General features: G+C 44.0%; 1 protein-coding gene across 1 annotated transcript in view; it reads right to left on the reverse strand.

Annotated features, from left to right (window-relative positions):
- FHIT (fragile histidine triad diadenosine triphosphatase) overlaps positions 1 to 21001 on the reverse strand; it is a 1229373-nt gene that overhangs the window by 218362 nt on the left and 990010 nt on the right. The window contains exons 6-7 of the mRNA XM_087824669.1: positions 4249 to 4394; positions 1957 to 1986 (exon numbers count right to left, since the gene is read on the reverse strand). Coding sequence (XP_087680795.1) covers positions 1957 to 1986; positions 4249 to 4394 — 176 coding nt within the window. The remainder of the gene's footprint in view (positions 1 to 1956; positions 1987 to 4248; positions 4395 to 21001) is intronic.

The following is a 21001-nucleotide window of genomic DNA, read 5'->3' on the forward strand; positions in this document are numbered from 1 at the left end:
CCGTGGTGCCCACCCCTGCTAGGCTTGGTGCCTGCTTTTTTGTTTGTTTTTAATGTGTTTTATTTTATTATTTTAATGGAGATATAATCCAAATACCATAAAATTCACCACTTTAAAATGTACAACTCAGAACAGTCACAGAGTTGCACAACCATCACCAGTATCTAATTCCACAATGTCTCATCACTCCACAAAGAAACACCACTAGCGGTCACTCCCCAGACCCCTCACTCTCCAGCCCTTGGTAACCACTCATTTACATTCGGTCTCTACCTAAAGCCTGCTTGTACGGGAAATAATGTTGATGTCCCTGTCAGAATCCTGAACTGAGATTTTGAGGTCCTGTACCCTATACATTCATATAAATGTTGGATGTTTGGTATGTGCATATTAGCAATCTGTGCTTCCCCCCGATTCGCTGTGTGCACCCTCCCTGTTACTAGCTGTGTCTCTGCAGCGTTACTTTCAAGGGCTGAAGAGATTTCATCAGGTGTTGCATAATGTATCTACTAATCTGGTGTTGCTGGAATTTCCATTTGAATATTGAGTATTTTAAAAACTAGTAACCAGGTTTAAACATGTGTGCTTTGCATTTTAAGAAGCGGCTTCAAAAAGAAGCTACTCCTATTATACTCTTTTTTAGCACCTGCACATTTAGAAGGCTGGCATGGGGTGTGCAGCGGGGCGGACTTAAGCTCTGAGCCCCTTCTGCTCTCTCACATCTTTGGTCTGGAGCAGTCAGAGAGCCAGCTTTCTTTTTTATCAAAAGGAGTTTGGTGACAGTCCCTACAGAACAATCCCTACTCAAAAGTATTTCCTAGATAGTCTATTTTAAAAGTTCCACAGTAGCTAAGTGAAACAGTAAAGCCAGCCCGGCCGGGCATGGCTCAGTGGTTGAGCATCGACCTATAATCCAGGAGATCACAGTTCGATTCCTGGTCAGATCACATGCTCAGTTGCGGGCTCGATCCCCAGGGGGGTTGTGCAGGAGGCAGCCGATCAATGACTCTCTCATTATTGATGTTTCTCTCTCTTTCTCTCCCTCTCCCTTCCTCTCTCTCTGAAATCGATAAAGATATATTTTTAAGAAAACAAAAAACCAGTAAAGCCAAATGCAAACTAAGATCAAAAGAGAGCTCTGTTTATGCCAAGCATTACCCTGTACACTTACAGCCGGGGTCAGAGCCATAAAACCTTACTTCACAAAGCATAACATGAACACCCAGCCTGACTTGCTCCTGTTTTCTAGCACCAGAAAAACAAAACCTTTTCTCAGATTTAGGACCAGGACCTAACGGCATGGGGATTTGCATTTGCATGAAGGGGACAGAGCCCAGTGTCAGAATGGCCAGCAGCTCAGTCTCACTTTACCGGGGAGGCGGGGACTATCCTAGAAAGTCCTCTCTCCCTCTGCCACACACTTAAAAACCCATCTTCGCGCTCCACTGACTCCATTAGGCTAGGATTGTATTATGTGCAAAGGGAGGATAGCAGGCGGGTGGGTGGAGAAGCCAGGGAGCAGCCGGGCAGGGAGTGGGGGGCAGCCCGGGGCGCCCAGAGGTGCAGCGGACTGTGGGGAGCGCCCGGCGGCGTGGCGGACGCCCCGGCTTGAGTGGGACCCGCGACCCGCGCCAGGACATACGCCCTTTCCTGGACGTGGCCGCACATGCAGTCCTGTGACTTCAGTTTCTGTTTTAGGACTCCTTGATTTAGCTTCTGTTTTAGCATTTGCACAGTCATAACTTTATTACAAAGGGTAAATGTCTTGTAAACTAATGGGAAACACATTGCTTGGCATCGTTTATAATGCCAGGATTTACGCTGTAACGCCGAGGGTCTCTCTGACCTCGCAGACGGCATAATCAAACAGCCATGTGCCGCAGTGACTCAGTGCGAGTTTTCATTAGCGCTCATAATCGCCCCTTGGTAATTTGTATGCACATAACAAGCACTCACCTTCACAGTCTGTCCGGCTTCGGGGCCATCCTGGAAGAAGGAGAAAACACAGAGGTGAGAACAGGGAGCTGGTATCTCCTGCTTACTGAGAAATACCGCCTGCTAATAATTTAGGTCCAATTTCATTGTGTGTTAATTTATAGAATTTTCATGGGAACCATTTGCTTCGAATGTGAGGGACCAGATAGTTCTCCACTTCCACCTGAGAGTAAGTCAGAAGTTATGTATAAAAATGATATAAATTCTCCAGTGAGCCAACCCCCTTGCTACTTTTCATGCTCTTTGCTCTCGGCTGCGGTTTCGATTGCATTAAAGGAAAGCTGAAAATGTTCAGGGAGGTGAGGTATCACACGTTTTGGTTATCTTTAAATCAGATGTAGTTTATTTAATGTCTGACTACTTTAAACCTCTGCGCAGGGAATCTGCTAATTCATTAAGCCGGCATATGGGCTGTCTCACATGGGACAAGCCCCAAGAGCTTGCCCTCCCTCCCGTTCTGACCTTGGGGAGAAAGGTGGGAGTGTTCTTGGTAGCTGGGCCCTTTTCCCATTCTGGCTCCTTCTCCAGCTTTCTGAAGCCCAACAAAGTTATCTGCTTAGTTGAAAATGAGCAACCTCACCCAGTAACCAGACACGATACAAAGTCAAGGTAAAGGCTGAGCAGGTTTGGGATCGCAGAACAAGCAATGTCTCCACAATCAGAAGTTCCAAAATTGAATTAGGGCATTGCCTTTAGGCAAGTCTTTATGCCTCTATGACCTACACTAACGGGGTGTGAAATCTTGCCCTGCGGTGTGGGCCAGGACTGAGCAGAACTGTATAACCAGTGCTTTTCAAACTTGGAGTCACAGCCCATCAGTAGGTCAGGATGTAGCTTAATGGGCTACGATCATCACTAAAAACAAAAGAAATCAGAAAACAGAACAAAAACTGTGAGAGTGTATAGCATGAGTAAACACTGTCTTGTGAAATGCTGGTTTCCGATATGTATGTGCATGTCGGGGGTATACATGATTGTAAATAAATATATATCTTATTGTGGTTTAAAGTGAAAGTAAGTTTGAAAAGTTTGAATACATGAAATCACTCAGAGCACAAATCCGTTGCTATATTTATGGAATTAACTTTCTAGTGAATTGTGTTAGGCAACGAGTACTAGCCATTTTTTGTACATGAGAATTTTCTGTTAGTATTTCATTTAACACTGACAGATGGCCAAATGTCTCCCTCCACTTGCCCTCATCTGGTCCCTCTGGAAACAAGATTTGCAGCATAAGCTTCTTAGACCCACCCTGAGCCTAGTTACCTGTTTGAGGCAACTCAACTGGTTTTACATACATCACATACACGCACATGCACATGCATGCACACACACATGCACACCCCTCCCCCCACCCATGGGATTTTTTACAGGAAAATTTAGATACTATTAACATAGCAGCCAAAAGAAATGTTTTTATGAGAAGCAGATGAGCATTTCTAGTAAGAGCCTTTCTTGACTTGAAAACAGTGACTTTATCTGATCCCTTCGGTAGAGAGCTGAGGAGGGTAGAGGAAGGGTGTTAACTACTCAATTCAGCTAAAGCACGGGGTACAAGGTCTTATATTATGGAGTAATCCATTTCTTCCCAAAGGGTCATTGCAGAGTCACCAACTTTCTAGGCCACTGAGGACTTGAATATATATTAATATCCCCAGCTCTTTTCATGGGGCACCCTATGACAAGTGTTGACTCACCTCTGCCTAAAGATCTGCAGTGATTAGGTTCTCATTTCTTTACTACGAGCCTGAACACACCAAATATTCAATCAATGTGCTTCTGACCAGTTGATAACCAATCACTAAGGCTTGATTTACGGACAGACAAAAGGTCTGCTCTCTGTGGGCAAGGCCCCAGCTAACTTGCATATCTCGATTCCACTGGAGGTCGAGCAGGGCTAAGCCCAGGCAGTGCTTAAAACATAGTTACCATGGAGTGAAAATGACTTGTCCAGCCCTAACTCTAGTGAAAGACCTGGAATGCTATAATGCCCATTAAATTATGTGTCCATTACTCCCACCTGTCCTGTAAACCATGCTGCAGACATTATCTCAGCTGATGTTCCACAGTCTACCTGGGGGCCAATGGATAGGAGGGTGGTCTTGGATCAATTCCATCTTTTTCTGCTATTATATAAGACACAAATAACCACAGCTGCCTTCCCAGTGAGATGGCTGGTTAAAACCTGGGACAAAACCTGGTGCTAGAATTTGAAAAGGAAGAAAAGTAATTTCTGAGCATCTGCACACTCACCTGCATAGCAAAGGTGAGAGACGTCCCATGGAAATGCTTTTCCACCACCGTGCCAACTCTCTGGGTTGCCTGAAACAAGTCAGCTACTTCATCAGGACGCAGATCTCGGAAGCGCTCCACAGGCCGAAGGGGACACACCAGGACATCTGCAGTGGTCTGTTAAGGGGCAGTCTGCTTGCTCTGGGTAGTAGTTTTACTAAGACATTTATGTCCACAATGTTGAATCCCCTTGGCCCAGGACCTGAACTCTAAAGACTAAAAAATCAAGGAACAAATATTTACCAACCACCGAACTCCAAGGGGTTCAAAGACTTACAAACATGGTTAATTATACTTTGAAGGAGAAGCTGTATTGAGCGGAAGAAATTCTTTGAAGAGCAAGGAACACTAGTGGTTCAGAGAGACTCAAGTGACCACTGAGATAATTATGCCAAGAGGGAAGATCTCTTCTGGACTATTGCTTCCTGACCCCTGTTCTAAAGCTCTGGCATCTTAAGCAGCCCAAGGCACTGGGCTGGAAAAGCAGCTGGAATATCCAGTTGGTTTCTCTATCTAGAGGAACATGATCAAAATTTTAATTTCAATATCTCTTTGGAGAAATCTGTAATGAAAATACATATTCAATAGTAATTTTATTTATTTATTTTTGAAACGAGTGTAGACATTCTGAAAACATACAGTAAACTTCACCTAATAACCAACAGAAGTGTCATGTGGTTAAACAATTTATGACAAGCTTTCCTCAAACTGTTCATTAAGAATTCAAGAAGTCAGTTAAAGGTAAATCGTCAATTTAAGAAAAGGGTTGTCTGCTTGTGCAAACAAAAGCATCTTAATGCATTCTGTAAGTGAGGCTAGACAAGTCAACATACTCCCATTATTAGTCTGAACAAACAACAAGATCTAGAGAAAAAGATATGTAAATTTAATCATTTGTTGATAGCAAATTAATATTCAACATTACATCATTAATAACCCTTCAGTTCCTATTTGTATCTGAACTCCTCATATGTGTGTAGGTATATACATACACACATAAGATGTATTAACTTTTACCCTGGCCGGGGGCTCAGTCGGTTGGAGGGTCATCCCGTACACTAAAAGGCAAGAGGCTGTATGTTCGGTTCCCAGTCAGGGCACATACCTAGGTTGCAGGTTCGATTCCCAGTCAGGCTGTGTACAGGAGGCGACCAATCAATGTCTCTCTCTCACATCTATGTTCCTCTCTCTCATTATTTCTCTCCGTTCCTTTCTCTCTAAAATCAATAAAAACGTATCTTCAGGTGCAGATTTTAAAAAAAAAAAAGATATATTAACTTTTGTTTGGTTTTTAGATACCAGCAGGAGGAAAAACGCACTCTAATGTTCTTCTCTGTTTCTTTTTTCCTCTTATCTTGTTGTTTTAAGAGAACATGCTTCTGCCTGGAGCTAAGCAGCTCAGGGTCATAATAAAATCACAATTCTACAATCGCTAGTCTCACCAGCATATTGAGCGGTTTAGGCCGTCACACAGCAGGTAGGACTTGGCCCCAAGGGAAATGCCCTGGGCTCAGCTGGGCAGGCGGGGTTCCCATAAGAAAATAATGAGCGGAAAAAGAGGGAAAATGGACCAATTTTGTTTATAATCAGAAAATTTGTGTCAACAGTAAACTAGGAAGGGGAGCATTTGTTTAATCTCAGCTCATTTTTCAAGAGAGAAGGGAGGCCTTCGCCCACAGGGCATCTGATTCCTAAAAAGATAATTATCCTTTTGGAGCAGGGCAGTTTTGTTATCATGGGTCAATGAACTGTTTAGAAATGAAGAATTGCCTTTCATTTCCTTTCAGCAGAGCCAGTCTCCACTCCCACTCAGTTGCTTTTGTTTGTTAAAAAGGACCTTTCCCCACCTTCCTCCTCCCCAGTTTAATTTACACCCTCCCTCAGGCCCTGACTTCACCAAACCACAGCAAGGTGGGGACTCTCAGGCTTCCAGCAGAGCCCCTGGCTGTTGTGGTGGGCTGCATCCACACAGAAACTGGGTGGGGAAGAAACAGCATTGTATTTCAATGATTGCTTGCTGTGAAAACAGGTGGAAGGAGCCTGATAATCTCTGTAACTTTAGTAATATCAATGACATCTGAAAGGTTGTTTTTCAATGCCTTAAAAAAACTTTGTCATATCAACTGTCCATTTTTCGAGTCTGATGATCAGGATTAGCTTAACCAGATGTTTAATAATTTAAAAAGCTTATGGAATCAAATTAAAATGTCTGAATTTGTCAGATGTTTTATCCTGTGCAGTATATCCAACCGCAGGGTGATACATCACATACATTTATTATTTTAATTAATATAAATGTTAATAATAGTAATACCACATGTCACAAAACAGTTAAACAGGCTAAATACATTCTCATTCAGGGGACTATTTTTTACCAGCCCATTTAGGCAACATTGTCCTGACATATACAGTCTCAGCAACCCAACCCTTTAAGAAGTCATTTTATCTGCATATAACACACATGCACACACACATTTCTATGCAAATAATAAGATAAATAAAGACAACTTTTAAGGGTGCTTACGGGGCAGGTGTTCATGTGGGTGATCATTTTCTTTGTTTTGTTAGGACTCAGAAGATGGCCACACAGGCATCTCAACCTGGAAGTGGCCCCAAAGGGAGGCCCCACACGATGCTACAGGGCGGTAGAAGGGTCTGGAGCTCCGCAGGGTGCAGGTCTGGAGCTCTGGGCGCTGTGTGAGTAGTTGACCTGGCCAGTAGCAGGCTGACTATCCAACACAGTCCCTGGGCCATTCTAGGCACCAATTGGGCATCAGAAAGTAAGGACCAACCATCGCCTTTCAGTTCCTTTAAAACCAGAGCAGAAAAGAGCCTATGCGTAAGCCTCGCCACAGGCTACGTCCTGACCGATGCCCACCCATGCCCCAGACCTCTCCTGCACACTGTACATATGCCACGTCTGCTTTCTTTCTGTTCCTCAAACAGTCAGCCCCTTCCCAGATTTGGAGCCTGTTCCTAGCTATTTGTTCTCCCTGGAATGCAAGTCCCGACGATCTCCTCATGGCTGCTTCTCGCCTATAATGCAGATTCTGATTCCAAGGCCACTCTCTCAAAGGCCCACTTAAGTGGAGGTGCTTGAACCGCTGCTGCTTACTCATGCCTACGCCAGGCCCTATTAATCTCTCCTTGGCCCCTGCCCCCAGCCCGTAGTTTTCTTGGTTGGTTACCACCTACCCAGATGAGAACATCAATTCCACAGGAGTGAAAACAGTCTTCTTTACTGATATTTCACCACCATCTATAACACCAGAGACGTTTAATAAGTATTGCTGGGATGAATGAATAAATAATAAACCAGATCCTCACATCAGCCACCTCTGAGTACTAAAACCCTGAGGAAATTCATTTACTTTTCAATTATCTATACAAGATTGGGATAGTCTGCAAGATTTTTTTTCTTAATTCAAAGAGCCTTTTATCCTTAATATCTGGCATAGTTAGAACTAATGTTGGATGAGAGCTGGAGAAATGTAAACTCATTTGTAACGTAAACTAATTTTCATATGAGCCCAAAGGAAATATAATTATGAAGGTAAAGTCCTTTTTTAAAGATCCTTTTATAATTAGAAAGAAGTAAGTTCTAGAATATTCACAATCTCAGATAAACTACATAGAGAAAAATGCTGCTGTATACTGTGACTAGGAAATGTAATTCACTTGCTCATTCAGGAAACAGTGAGCACCAGTTGGTGTAGACACTATGCTAGGCTCTGGGGATAGCAAAGGAGAGCAAGGAGCTGCTCCGGTCCCTCAGTCCAGGATGCAGCACTGAGGCAGAGAGCTGCAGGACTAGGAGAGGTACAGATTCAGCATCGAGGGCTGCAGAGGCAGAGAAATCGGGGGCACCTTAGTAAGGCAAGGGTTTTGGGGTAACCATGAACAACTCCAAATTGGATGGATTAGCCCATGGCTACCTGGTAATATAAACAGGTTCATAAAGGATTTAGAGTAGGTAAGCAAACTTTTTCTACAAAGGATCAGATGTAAATATTTTAGGTTTGTTGGGCCACATGCCCAAGCAACCATAGACAACACAAACACTAATAAGTATTGCTATAACCTAATAAACAAAAAGAGGAGGCTGGCCAGATTTGGCCCATGGGCCTTAAAGTGTCAACCCCTGATACAGAGGAATCACATTAGAAAGAGGTAGCTAAAGGAAACGGGAACTATTGGAGGCCTATTCTTGTTTCCCTAAGTTGAGGACTATAATGCTAGCTTAACAGCCTATTGGATGAAGATTACAGTACCTTACACAATTTAACTGTCAGAGAAAAACCTGAGCATGGTAGAGCATGTTTATGACCTTGTACAATGCTTCTGATGCTTTAAAGACTAATCATAGCCAGAAAACGTTAGTTATGGTATTGACACCAAGAAATAAATCATGAGTCTTTCTCCCCAACACAAGTAAAAGGAGCCTCTGCCATCTCTAATTGGGAAAATGCAGCATATCATCTGCAAACACATGAGAGCACCAAAGCAGTGTGCTATTTACAAATTCATCTGAGAATAAAAGTACTTTCTCAAAATAAGTGCATAAGCCGGGGAAGAAAACACCATATTGCTTGAAGATGGTAGGTATGGGTTACGTGTTTCTCCTAGACAAACAAATCAGGGAAAGCAAATTAATTTTAAAGAACAGCAGACAGCTCTTGTAATTCTACTGCCTCTGTTTATATGCCAATTATTTTAAGGTGTATCACAGATGCAGTATAATTTGATATGGAGATTCTTAGGTTTTGTTAATGGATAAATCCCATATGACACATAGGCTATAAGAACACACTTTCTCCTGGGTCCTCTTTGCTTGAGATGAACACCTCTGAAGAGACTCTTAAGCCAACATGCAATGATAACCCTTAAGAAGTTAATCTACTCAACTGAATTTAATATATGTTGATTCGGTACTCGTCACACATGAAAACCCGTGAAAGAGATTATCAAATGAAATCTGGTCTCTCCCTACAACCTAAAGTAGAGACATCCATTTAGTATAGATGGACAATAGTTGCAGTTTAGTTCCAGTGGTCGGCAGAGGTTCCTGGTAGCGGAGGGAAATCGAAGACGGCTTCTCACTGCAGATGAGATTTAAAGTGGACTTTACAAATGAGGGCGTAATTCAAACATGGATTGGCTGGCAATCCACTCACCCACCCATTGCACCGCCAAAGCCTTCTCTTGGTCCAGGGCTCGTACTACAGTTTAGGATGCCAAGATAATAGGGCAGGGTAACCGACCTTGAAGAGTTCACGCTCTAGTGTCCCAAAATGTCATGCCGTATAAACAGACCATTACAGCACAGATGAGTGCTATGGATAGAAATTAGCACAGAATGTTGTGAGAGCACAGAGGAGGCAGAATCTAACTTTGCCTAGGGGATAGATAAGCTTTTTGGTATGGGCTTTCATTTCAATTGTCTAAAATCAGCAAGTATTTCTCCAAAGTTGGACCCAATCAGTCCATGAAAATGGCCTAGTGACTTAGGGTTAGCTTCAAAGAAAGTTGTCAGGCATTCCTCCTTTGGCCAAAATCACTGTTTCATTTATGTATGTCCTCACATATACTCAATCTTTCCAACCAACCCATAAAATACTTTTATAATTCCTATCGTGCTGATGAGGAAATTGCAGCTTATAGAAAATATGACACTCGTGCAAGACAGCGCACACACACAATATGAGACTAAGGCTAGACTTCAACCCAAGCCTGCCTGATTCCGAAGTCCATGTTCCTGACTGTAGCTCTGAGATGCTGTGTTTGCACAGCTTTCACGACCAGTCTCTGCTTGTCCTCTTGCTGAAAGTGTGCCCGGCCTGCCCAGGGTCCCTCTCCTCATGGAGGGGAACCAGCGGTTTCATGAAATTCAAAGATACTGTACAAAACTGCTAAAGGCCTAGCCTTGGATGAAGAAAGCCGGGGGGGGGGGGGGGCGGCGCACACAGTCCCGTGGTGGAAGGGGTCTCAGGGCTGGGGAAGAGAGAGTGAACATGCCCTCGAGCTAACGGAGAGCTGCGAGCAAGGACATCAAAAGCCAGAGAGCGATCTTGGCCAGGGGATCAGCGGGGTGAGGTGGGTGCAGAGCCTGCATTTTCCCCCTTTTCCGTCTTTGAGCTCGGGTTGCTTAAAGGTAACTTCCACTCCCCTGGGCTGCCAGACTCCAGAGTGAGATTAGATATTACGATCAATGTCAGTGGATTACACTGTCAGACACACCGGAAAACCCCTTTGCTTTTGGACAATCTAATTATTGGGAGTCATTGACTTCCTCATGGCATCGTTTATATCGCCAAGGACCACTAGAAACCTGGTAATACCTCTTTTTCTTCTTCCTCTCCACTGTCACCACCAGCCCAGAAGTGACTGTCTCTGTTCTTTAGGATGGAAACACTTAGTGTGTTTTCGCCACGTCACAGTGGTATGACAACATGCCGGGCCCTGTGGTGAACTCTCGCTGACACACAGCTAACCCAGAATACACACGGTTAAAGGAAGAAATCAGATGGAATCTTTGCACTAGCCGAGCACCTAAAGTTGTTGTGGCAGGTTATTTGCAAACATTACTCCAAGAATCCTTCCCATCCTACATGCCCCTTTGCAAAGTGGCTTTGCTCCCCTTCGCCTCAGGAGCTGTAGTCTGTGTCCCCTCCCCTTGAATCTGGGCTGGCCTCGGGACTTGCTTTGATCGGTGGAATGGGATAGAAATCTTGCTGTGTGACTTTCCAAGTTCAGCATGAACAGAATTTGCATCTTCTGTTGTTGTTCCCTTGGACCCTGAGACGAGCATGCTGTGAAAAAGCCCAGCTAGCCTGTTGAACAGAGCTGCGTGGAAGAGAACTGAGGTCCCCCGGCTGATAGCCAGCACCCACTGTCAGGCTGTCCAGACCCAGGAGCGCCACTGACTGACTCTGAACTTCTGTATCAGTTATCTATTACTCCATAATGATCTACCCCAAAAACACAGGGGAACCATTGATTTGTTTTCTTATTATAACTCTGTGGGTAGTTTTTGCTGCTGGTCTCACCTGAGCTCACTCATGCAACTGCTTTCAGTTGGCTCGGATGGGTGCACTAGGCCCCTACTCTCCACGCTCTTAAATTCCATCTTCTGATAGAAGGAGTGGAAAGACCACATTGAAAAGAGGTATGAGCACTGGAAGTCATGTAGCATTATTAGAACAATCTACCAAAGTTGGTAACTCTGAAAGAAGTTCTGGGGCTTTTGCAGAAATGAACAAGTGCCCAAGGTATCCTAGATCTAGTGAGTATATACAGCCAAGGCATTTTAGAGCTGGGATGGATCTACTCCAATACCTCCCTTGTTGGTAAAAAATGGGGGTTAGAAAAGTTAATTGAGCTGTTCAAAGTCACACAGTTAGGGACACAACTGGAATTGAAACTCAGCTGTTTGGCTTTCCAAACCAAAGTTCTTCCTATTAGACATGAGATGACAAAATGTTGCACCTCAGCCACATGTTCTAATGCTAAACCTACGGCAGACGGCAACACTCGGCCACATAAATCTCTTTGTGAACCACTGAGACTCAGAATCCTTGTCGATCGTCACCTCTGAGCAGTCACCACCAACGGGAGTGGGCATGGACCACGAGACCGATGTGTCCTTTCTGTGGCCTCCTGTGCTGCCTCCTGCACCACAGAAACGACTGCAAAGGCCTGGTACAGTCAAGAACGAAGTGCGATTCTGTAAAGGTGAGAATCGGCCCAACTGCATCAAATGTTCATTATGTTGCTACATTTTTAATGCAAAATACACTTGATAAGTTCAAAACTTGCTCATCAAGGATAATAATTGATGATTAAAAATAATTTTATGAGCATTTCCATGACAAATATGAAATATTAAATACAGAGCCATGGCAGAGAAATGGAAATGTACTAATTTAGATGATTAATTTGAGAAGACAGCGGAATAATATGCTCAGGCCTGCTCCCATTTATTTTTCTATATCTGATCTATGCTAGGGATTCGTATTATAAAAGTCACTAAAATAAATCAAACCATCAACATATCATTGACTCTGATGAGGCTGATCAACATGTGTATATATGAGTATGGAGTGGGTCTGTATCAAATGACAAGACAAAAAATCATTCCTTTCTTCTAAAGGAATCATAAAGAAGAGCCTATATTCACCTCCACTGCAGATCAGTAAGCAGTTCAGTGACACGCAAGGAACCTCCCTGCTTTCACTGCAGACTTCTGCAGACCCTTGTAGTGAATTATTTGCTCTAACAAATAATCCTAGACCTTGCAATGTTTAAAATAAATTATCGCTTCAAAAACAACAGGATGGTACATGAGGTATTTTTAAAGAGAAGATTCAATTTATTTGATGCCAGTAGCACAGCTGTACCAAAGTAGGTGGCATCTCAAGAAGCGACCTACTATTCACAATGTAGGCACATCCGTGACTCTTCTAATCAGACAGGTGGAACTATTGCCCCCAACATTAAGAAATACAACTCTGAAAAAAGCATCTTGCCGGTTTGGGCCACACCTTTCTTCCCTGGATATTAACATACCCATTTCAGTAATTCAGTGAAGACCACGAGACATGCATCAACCATAAGCATAAACGGCATGGATACAATTTTAAGCAAATTTGATTTTAAGAATGTGATCAATTCCAGGACAGTGTGATTAAGACGATGGTAGTATTGTGCTCCTGCCTGGGTCCTGAGGCAAGCATCTCACGAACATCTACAGGAATTCTCATGTCTTGTCCTGGAGAATGCTCTGGGCCACAGATGCAGGGAGTTGTCAGTTAGCTGCGGTGGAGGAGCCAGGGATCCTGCTCCAGGCAGATCGGCCCCGAGCAGTCCCTGGAAGTCCTGCACTGCCCTGGCTGCTCGGAGGTGAGAATCACATGCACAGGGAGAAGTAAACAGGCCGCTTGCAGAGACAGTAAAAGGCAAAGGAGCCTGCAGCCTGGAGGCAGATTCTTTGGTTTAAATTTCACACATGATTCTGTGAATTTTTCAAGGCAAAGGAATCCTGTGTTGATTATCCTGAAAGAATCAGAATTGGCAAAAGTTATACCTATGTGAAGCTAAATATGTGGGGAAAATAAATAATATCAGAAGGGGAAAGAAAGAATATATAGCATTTGTTTGCTGCCTACTGTGCCCTTTAAGGCAGATAATATCACCCCATTCTTCCACATTTGGAAATTGAAACTTAAGATGTTAAACTACAAAACCACAGTCACAGAGTAATGAAGTAAAAGTCTGGGCTGGGACCCTGTGGTAAAACTGTCTACGCTGTTTCAATGCCTCCCAAAATCATAAAAGTCTCCATGTTCCTACTCAGTGATCACTACAGCAATTCACCAGCATGTTGGGTCCATGAGATGTTATTAGACACTATACAGAAAAAAAAAAAATCATGGTCAAAAGAGATTAAGAAACACTGAATGAAATGAAGTAAAATAGGTTTCTTTACAATACTACTCATCAGAGTACTTAATGTTCATTCTGACTTCCCAAGAAGAGATACTGTGCAGCATTTCTCACATTTGCTTAAAACTAAACTATTATTTTACTTTTTCCTTTCTTTCTAGAACATTGCATAGGACAGATATTCTAGGGGACGTTCGCTGGGAATCCTGAGGATCATTTACCTAAACATAGAGATACTGGAAGATTTCTGCTTTTTAAACAAAACATAAACATCCTATTATGTGAGCAAAGCAAGAGGGCATTCTGGTGAAGGAACTGTGCTGAGAAATCGAGCATTAAAATACACCAAACGGGGTATGGCAGCCATCAGTGCTATTTGCAAACTGCTCGAGGCTCTTGTTATGTCCAGGCACATGATAGGATTATGCATCCTGGATCTTTGTGGTTGGGTGAAGCTGAAGGAATTCTGGCCAAGGATTTGTGAATAAACGTGATGTATGTCACTTACGGACTAGAGCACTTAGCTGCCAGTGTGAGACCCCAAAGCCCTGTCTTCTTTTCCACCGCACCAGCCACGCTGGTCACGCAGTGGGCACCAGACCATCACTGCAGGTCAGCAGGGGCTCTCTGGTCACCTCTCCTTACAGGAACAGGAGCAAGTTTGTTAAGTAGGTTTCATCTCTTTTGCCGACTCCCACTAACTTGGAGTAGCTGCTTGGAACAGCAGGTTAAGGAGGATTCAGAGGCCTCGGCAGGGATCCAGAGGGCGGAACAGAGGGGCTCACTCGTTTGCCCCGCCAGGGGGTTGGGAGAATGTCAGCATGCACGCCAAGTATCTGCCCTTCTCCAATTAGCAATAAAAATACCTTTTCCAGGCTCCCTTTCCCCCTTTCTCAATGACATGGAAGGCATGTCTAGGTCTTCAAATGTCTCTGAGTAACCATTATAAAAGTCTAGCATTATTGGTATTGTTCTAGAGATACACAGAAGGATGTGTAATTTAAATAATTTCACTAAGAAGAGTATTGAAAAAGAAAGTCACTGTCACTCACAAAGTGCAGACACAGGTGTGGGGACACGCCAAGATGACAATGCTGTAAGAGTGCTCGGAAATGTTAAGAGCTGGAGGAGTATCGCCAAGAAAAGGTAAAATGCACTCAGCAGCTGAAAGAAATATTAAGGGCCATCCCCAGAGAGGGATTTTTTTAAACTACATATATACTCTGCTATGAGAATCACTTCAAAAATTCTGAAAAGCTGTTTTAAAAAGTCTAGAGTTGATCAGAAAGTAATGCTAAATGTCTGCAATTTATTGGAAAAAGCACACGAAAGATCAATAATTTACACCGTATACACTTACATGCATGTGAATGAGAGAGCACCCCGAGTGCCCATCCCACAGGGTGACCAGGCTGAAGCCCACACTCACACATGAACAGAGTCCGCCCCAGGCAAGTTCCAGCAGGTCCCGGAAAGTCGGGATTCCAGCTGTGGGTTTATTTATGACACTTGAGAGCCACTGAAAATTCCAGTTTCCATCAGATCATCAGTCCAGTTGGACAAGCCAAGGAAGAAACTGACACTTCACAGGCACCATGTGGAGGCAAATACATGTGGCACAGACAGACTCTTTAACAGGAGAAAATAAATAGAGAGGAAATGGGAAGTAGAAAGGAAGGGAGAGACATACAAAGAGAATACTTAGCAGGAAAAACATTCTTAGAAGACGGGAAATATTCCCCAGTGACAGGTTCAACTGGCATTCCCGGTGCCACCCAGTGTTTCCTGCAGAGTCGGCCTTCAGTGGGTACTTGGTAAAAGAGTAAAGGGCACATTTGCTTATCCATCGCTTAATCTGAGAAACAGTTATTTCTTGTAAGTAACCCTTCAAATGTTTCAGAAATTGTCCTTTCCGAGAAACCACTCAGAGACCAGACTGAACTGACTTATATAAAAACAGTCGAGGGGAATGCATTTAACACTAAAAAACAAACAAAAAACCCACCCAAGTGCCTAATCTAAAAAGACCCAGCTAAGATTCTGAATTAATCCCCAGCCCAGCCCCCCAAATTCAGTTCCCCATGAGTTAACGCTCTAAAAGACATCATGTGAGAATATTTTATAGTGAAAGGTGTTCAAGTGATTAATGAATGAACTTCTCAATGAATTACTGAAGGAAGACCATAAAGCCAAATTTGGGAGGAAAGGGTAAAGGCAAAACCTTTTTTAGGACTTCGCACGTTCTTCATTTATTTGTTAAGCGTGTGCCAGTAAGAGCCTCCCACCCGGTAGGCAGCGTGTGAGGCACTGAGGACAGCGGCCCGCCGGCCCCACGCGCCCTGTCCCCTCCAAAGGCGTGCGCCCTAGAGGGCGGACAGGCACGGGGCAAGACAGGTCAAAACGCGGCCTCTACCGCGAAAGAGGCGGGTGGCCATGAGAAAGCACAATATGACAGTATGCGGGAAGAACATTCCAAGCCAATCCTCCAAATCAGCAAGCCTGGCTCGTTCGCCTGGGGCGTGGGGAAAAGCACAGGCTCTCCACAGCCTTGGCTGGCGCTGGGGATTTGCTCTATGTGCGCGCACAGCCCCTGGGGCATGTCAGGCGGTGGCGGGAGAGGCGTGTGACAGAACCCGAGTTCCCTTCTAGAAAGATCATTGTAAATGCCGTGTAGAAAAAAGATTCACCAAAGCAAGGATGAAAGCTGAAGGCCATCGGGGATGTCTTTGCCGGAGGCTAATTGGAGATTCCAAAGGGGCCTGGACTCCGGGGGTGGCGGCAGAGGGGCAGAGAATCCAAGACACATTTCGGAGGCAGGAGCACCAGGACTCGCAGGTGGGTGGCGGGCAAAGAAGACTTGGGGCTCTGGCTTGAGAAGGCAGGTGGAGAGTTAGGTAATTTAGAAGATCAGGGGGAAGGGGGCAGTGTCACCGGGCTCACCATTTAGAGACCTTTCCTTCTTGAATTTACAGATCTCCTAGAAGCAACTAAAGCACTCCCCTAACCTGGTGTAGGGATGGGCTCAAGTGCTTCTATGAATTTCCTAAAATTGTTTGCAAAATAGGATGTGTGTGTGCATACCGTTCTCTGTGGTCTTTGCCTTGCACAACATTCTTAGTCTCCTGGTCCCAGCTAAGATAAGAATCACTGATTTAAATTAGCAGAATTATTTGAAATTAGTCCCCAAGAGAATGATTAAAAACAGGCTCATACTTTTATTCACTTTAGCTTAGAATCTAATAAACCCTCTCGTAAAGAGTGGGGGGAAAAGGTTTACTCTGAGTCTGAGCCATGTGCTCATGAGGATGAACCCTCCATAAAAGACAAAGTTTTTTTTTTTTAATAGCATAACAATAAAGTCATTTTAATCTGACTCAGTAATGAACAATTTAAGATGCGTCTCTTCCAACAAAAGACAGCTGGACACATAAAGATGATTGTGGGATCCATTCAAAATTAAAGAACAGGCTAAATCATTTACAACAATAAAAATGCAGAGAATCCTATGGTTGGGGGAGGGAGTAAAAACTCTAAGTAGCAAATCGTTTCCAAATGTTTCCAAAACAGGAAGCAAAAGACATTGTTGTGTCGCTCTGGTGGCTTCCAGAATAGGAAAAGTTAATCAGGCAGTCTTTAAAAAAAAAGAAGCAATTTTAAAAAATTAATTAAAAAACCCAGAAACTTCAGCAATGAACTACATTGCCAGGGTGTCAAGAAAGCAGGCTTTTCAAGACAATGATCTGCACGCAAACATGGCTCAGCATTCAGCGCTCGCCCTCCAAGCCTGTGAAAGAAAAAGTTTTGTTCTTTCCATCTCCCAGAAGAGGCTCTGACAGCTTTAAAAAAATAATAATTTAAAAAATGCATTCACAAATACAGGGTTTCAAGCCAGAAACGCCTTCTAAGTCACTCTTTCTCCCTCAAGCTTTTGCCCCGCTCTGTGTGCTCATGTATTAAAAACATATCTTTGCTGCTGACCAGTCCTGGTGTGGAGAATCCAACATTGGCCCCAATGTCCCTCATTACCAACATCACCATCATCACCCTCATCTTTGCCATCATTACGTAAAACAAGGTAGAAATTGCTTGGATTACCATGACTGTTGCTAAAATAAGTGTCTGAAATTTCTTCTTGGTGACTAAATGCTCCTCTAGTAGACTGACGGCGACCCCAAATCCTATGCCACAAAGCAGAGAGGTTCTATCATCGCTAATGTCTCCGTACAGAAAACACCAGCCTCTGCCTGAAAAGATGCTCTTATTGAGACTCTCACCTGGTTCATCTTAATCTACGAAAAAGAAAACAAAACCAAGGATAATTCAAATGGAGAGGGATTATGGGTTTTGTATTATGGGTTTTCAATGCTATTGATATCTCTATGTTCATAATAATGTATCTAATATAGATCATTGCCTACAGAGAAGTGCTATCCAATGGCAGTTCTGCAATGATGGAAATGTTCAATATCCTACACTGTCCCATATTGTAGCCACTAGCCCCACGTGGCTACTGAGTATTTAAAATGTGCTTATTGTGACTGAAGAACCAAATTTTAATGGTACTTAATTTTAATTTATTTTCATCTCAAAATGAACAATTTAAACTTTCAATTTTAATTTAAATAGCTACCTGCAGTTAGTAGCTACTGCATTAGGCTGTGCCTCAATAGAGGGCTTGAGTGCATGGCAACAGGGAAGGACGGGAATGGGGGCAGACTGGAGGACACGTGTCCCAAGGCGGGCAGACACTACTCACATGTTTATTCTAAGAGAAACTGGAAATCCGCATCTGTAATTCTCTCATACTTAACTTCTGGCAACTACAGGCAGCCCTCACCTCACATGATTCCAACGTGCGCAAATTCCACTGTCCACAGCTTAAACAACATCAGTTCCCCAACAATATAGTTGAAATTTCAGTCACTCTGGTTTATATCCTCGGAGTCAATGCGTGAAGTCCAAACCCACCATGAGGTCTCCAGTCCACAAATCACTACGTTTAACAACAGACGTGCACAGGGATCAGTGACCAACCCTGTCCCTTCTTTCCAGTCTGTCATTGATTGGTCCCTGTGCTCTGTCACTCGGTCACATACAGCCTGCAAAGCCTTCTGGTCTTCCAGTGATAAACCCCAGTGACATTTTACGCAAATGGACAATCAGCAGAGGGAACTGGCCAACAAATACGAAAGTGCCACAAAGAAACAAAGAGCGGTGATGCTGGCCTTGAAATGAGATGTAGAAGAAGTGAAAGAAGACGGAGCTGCTGGGGAGACTCCAGATGTGCAGACAGGCAACTGGGGAGGGGACACTTACCGACAAGTGCGGGAAGCGGTCATGAAGGAGGCGGGTGCGCCAGAGGGAGCCAGGCCAGCAAAAAGCTCACATTGTCAAAAACTTCCTATTTCACTACGTTGAAAGCACAAAGGATAACGATGAAAAGTGAGCCACACTCAGAAAGGAGCATGACCACTTGCCAAAGCGTAGGAAAGATGCGCTCTCTGTATTTTAAATTGCGCAACCACAAAAAGCAGGCAAGCGCCGTTCAAACTGGTCTTGACAAATGTTTTCCAAAGAAAATAAGCACTTCCGTTCTTAATGTTTCTATTGTTTTAAATTACTGTGTACTGAATAAGTATTAGTCTTAATATTTTGATTTCCCATCATGCTTTAACAAACAAGAGTTTTAAGTGTTTTAACAAAAAAATGTTAACGGTCACGGAAGAGCATAATTTCCCCCATTGATTATTGAAATTGCTTTGCATGGTTTCCGATAGGTGTCGTTTTCCAGTCCCCCGCTGCTGGGCACAGTGAACACTGCACTCAAACGCATGATCAGTACTGGGCAGGACAAGCGGGAGGTGTGGCTGATGGGCACAGATTAAAAACCTGGGTCAGGATCCAGTGTCATACTCTACACGCATCCCCACTACAGCAGAAGAGAGTGGGGGGGAAATAGAAGAGTGTAGACGACTTTAGAAAGATGGATTTATCCGAAACTCTGTCCAGGAAGGTAGGTGCTTCTGAATTCTTCCGACAGACTGTCTGGCAAAAATAAAGTTAAGAATTTATTTTTTTTCTGCCCCAAATAGCTTAGTTGAGAACTGCATGTTACAACACCTCCTGACCCCTGAATCCATCATGAAATCTGGCTGTTAGGCAGGAAGGGTTGTCTGCCAAAGGTTCCCGTGTTCATAACAACCTGAAGGGAGGGGGTCACGTCTTGAGCAACAGCAAGGCCGTGCATGTCTCCCAGGGACGAGGGACAGGCGCAGTTCCTGCCCAAGTCCTCGCTGTGAGCCTTCCGCTCACGATGTCCCACCCCAGGCACTGTCCACAGTGCATCGCCCGCCACCAGTCTGTCACCAGAGGGCAGGGGTTGGGGGACACGAAGAGGGTAAAGGGTTCAAATGCACATGGTGGTGGAAGGAGAGACCGTGTGGTGAGCGCACAGTGTGCTATACAGATGCTGTGCTATAAAGTCGTGCGTCTGAAACACATATAACGCTATTAACCAACGCTGCCCCAATACATTCAATTAAAAAAAGAGACCATCTCCTCCCTCAATTCAAAGTCACCTCTTAGGGGACCTGCGTGCCCCATCTACAGCACCCCTTCTTCCATAGCTACCCCCATATCTGTATTCTTCAGAGCCTCATTCAAATCCTGGAAGGACAGTAGCCACGTATGCTTCTCTCCTTCCCATCCAGCATGTACACTGAGGTGAGAACAGGAGTCAGAAATGTGTGGTTTTCCGCCGCATCTAGCGCCCAGCATAATTCCTGAACGCAGAGAACTTTCTACACTCTGGGCAAATGGGCAGGGGCATGGTTTGAATAAACACCTATTTGTGTGACTGACTATTTGAATGAGTGGCTGTTGAAATGGATCACTGATTAATTAATAAATTAGGCCGAACTGTTATTTTCATAAGCAGAAGGAGAAAAAAGCCAACTGCTTTCCTCTTGGATGATGTTTCAGGCCCGCAAACGGAACATTCTCTGGGTTGTCCTCCTTTCCCTAAGTTTTGCCCTTAGACGAATGAATCTCAATCTGAGCATTCTTGCAGCGAGCTCCCCACGCCCAGCCCACCACTCGCTCAACTACAAGATGAAGGAGTCTCACTTCCAAGCGGTATGTGTGACACAGCTTGGGAGTTTTTGTTGAGAATAAGCTCAAGACGAGTTGACGGAGAAATGTTGATGCCACAAAGCACATTTTATCTCAGGCTGCGAATACAAGTCTGATACTGAGTCGAGGGAGGCGATTTCTC

Source organism: Miniopterus natalensis, chromosome 15, assembly GCF_054644295.1.
Source record: "Miniopterus natalensis isolate mMinNat1 chromosome 15, mMinNat1.hap1, whole genome shotgun sequence".
NCBI lineage: Eukaryota > Metazoa > Chordata > Mammalia > Chiroptera > Miniopteridae > Miniopterus > Miniopterus natalensis.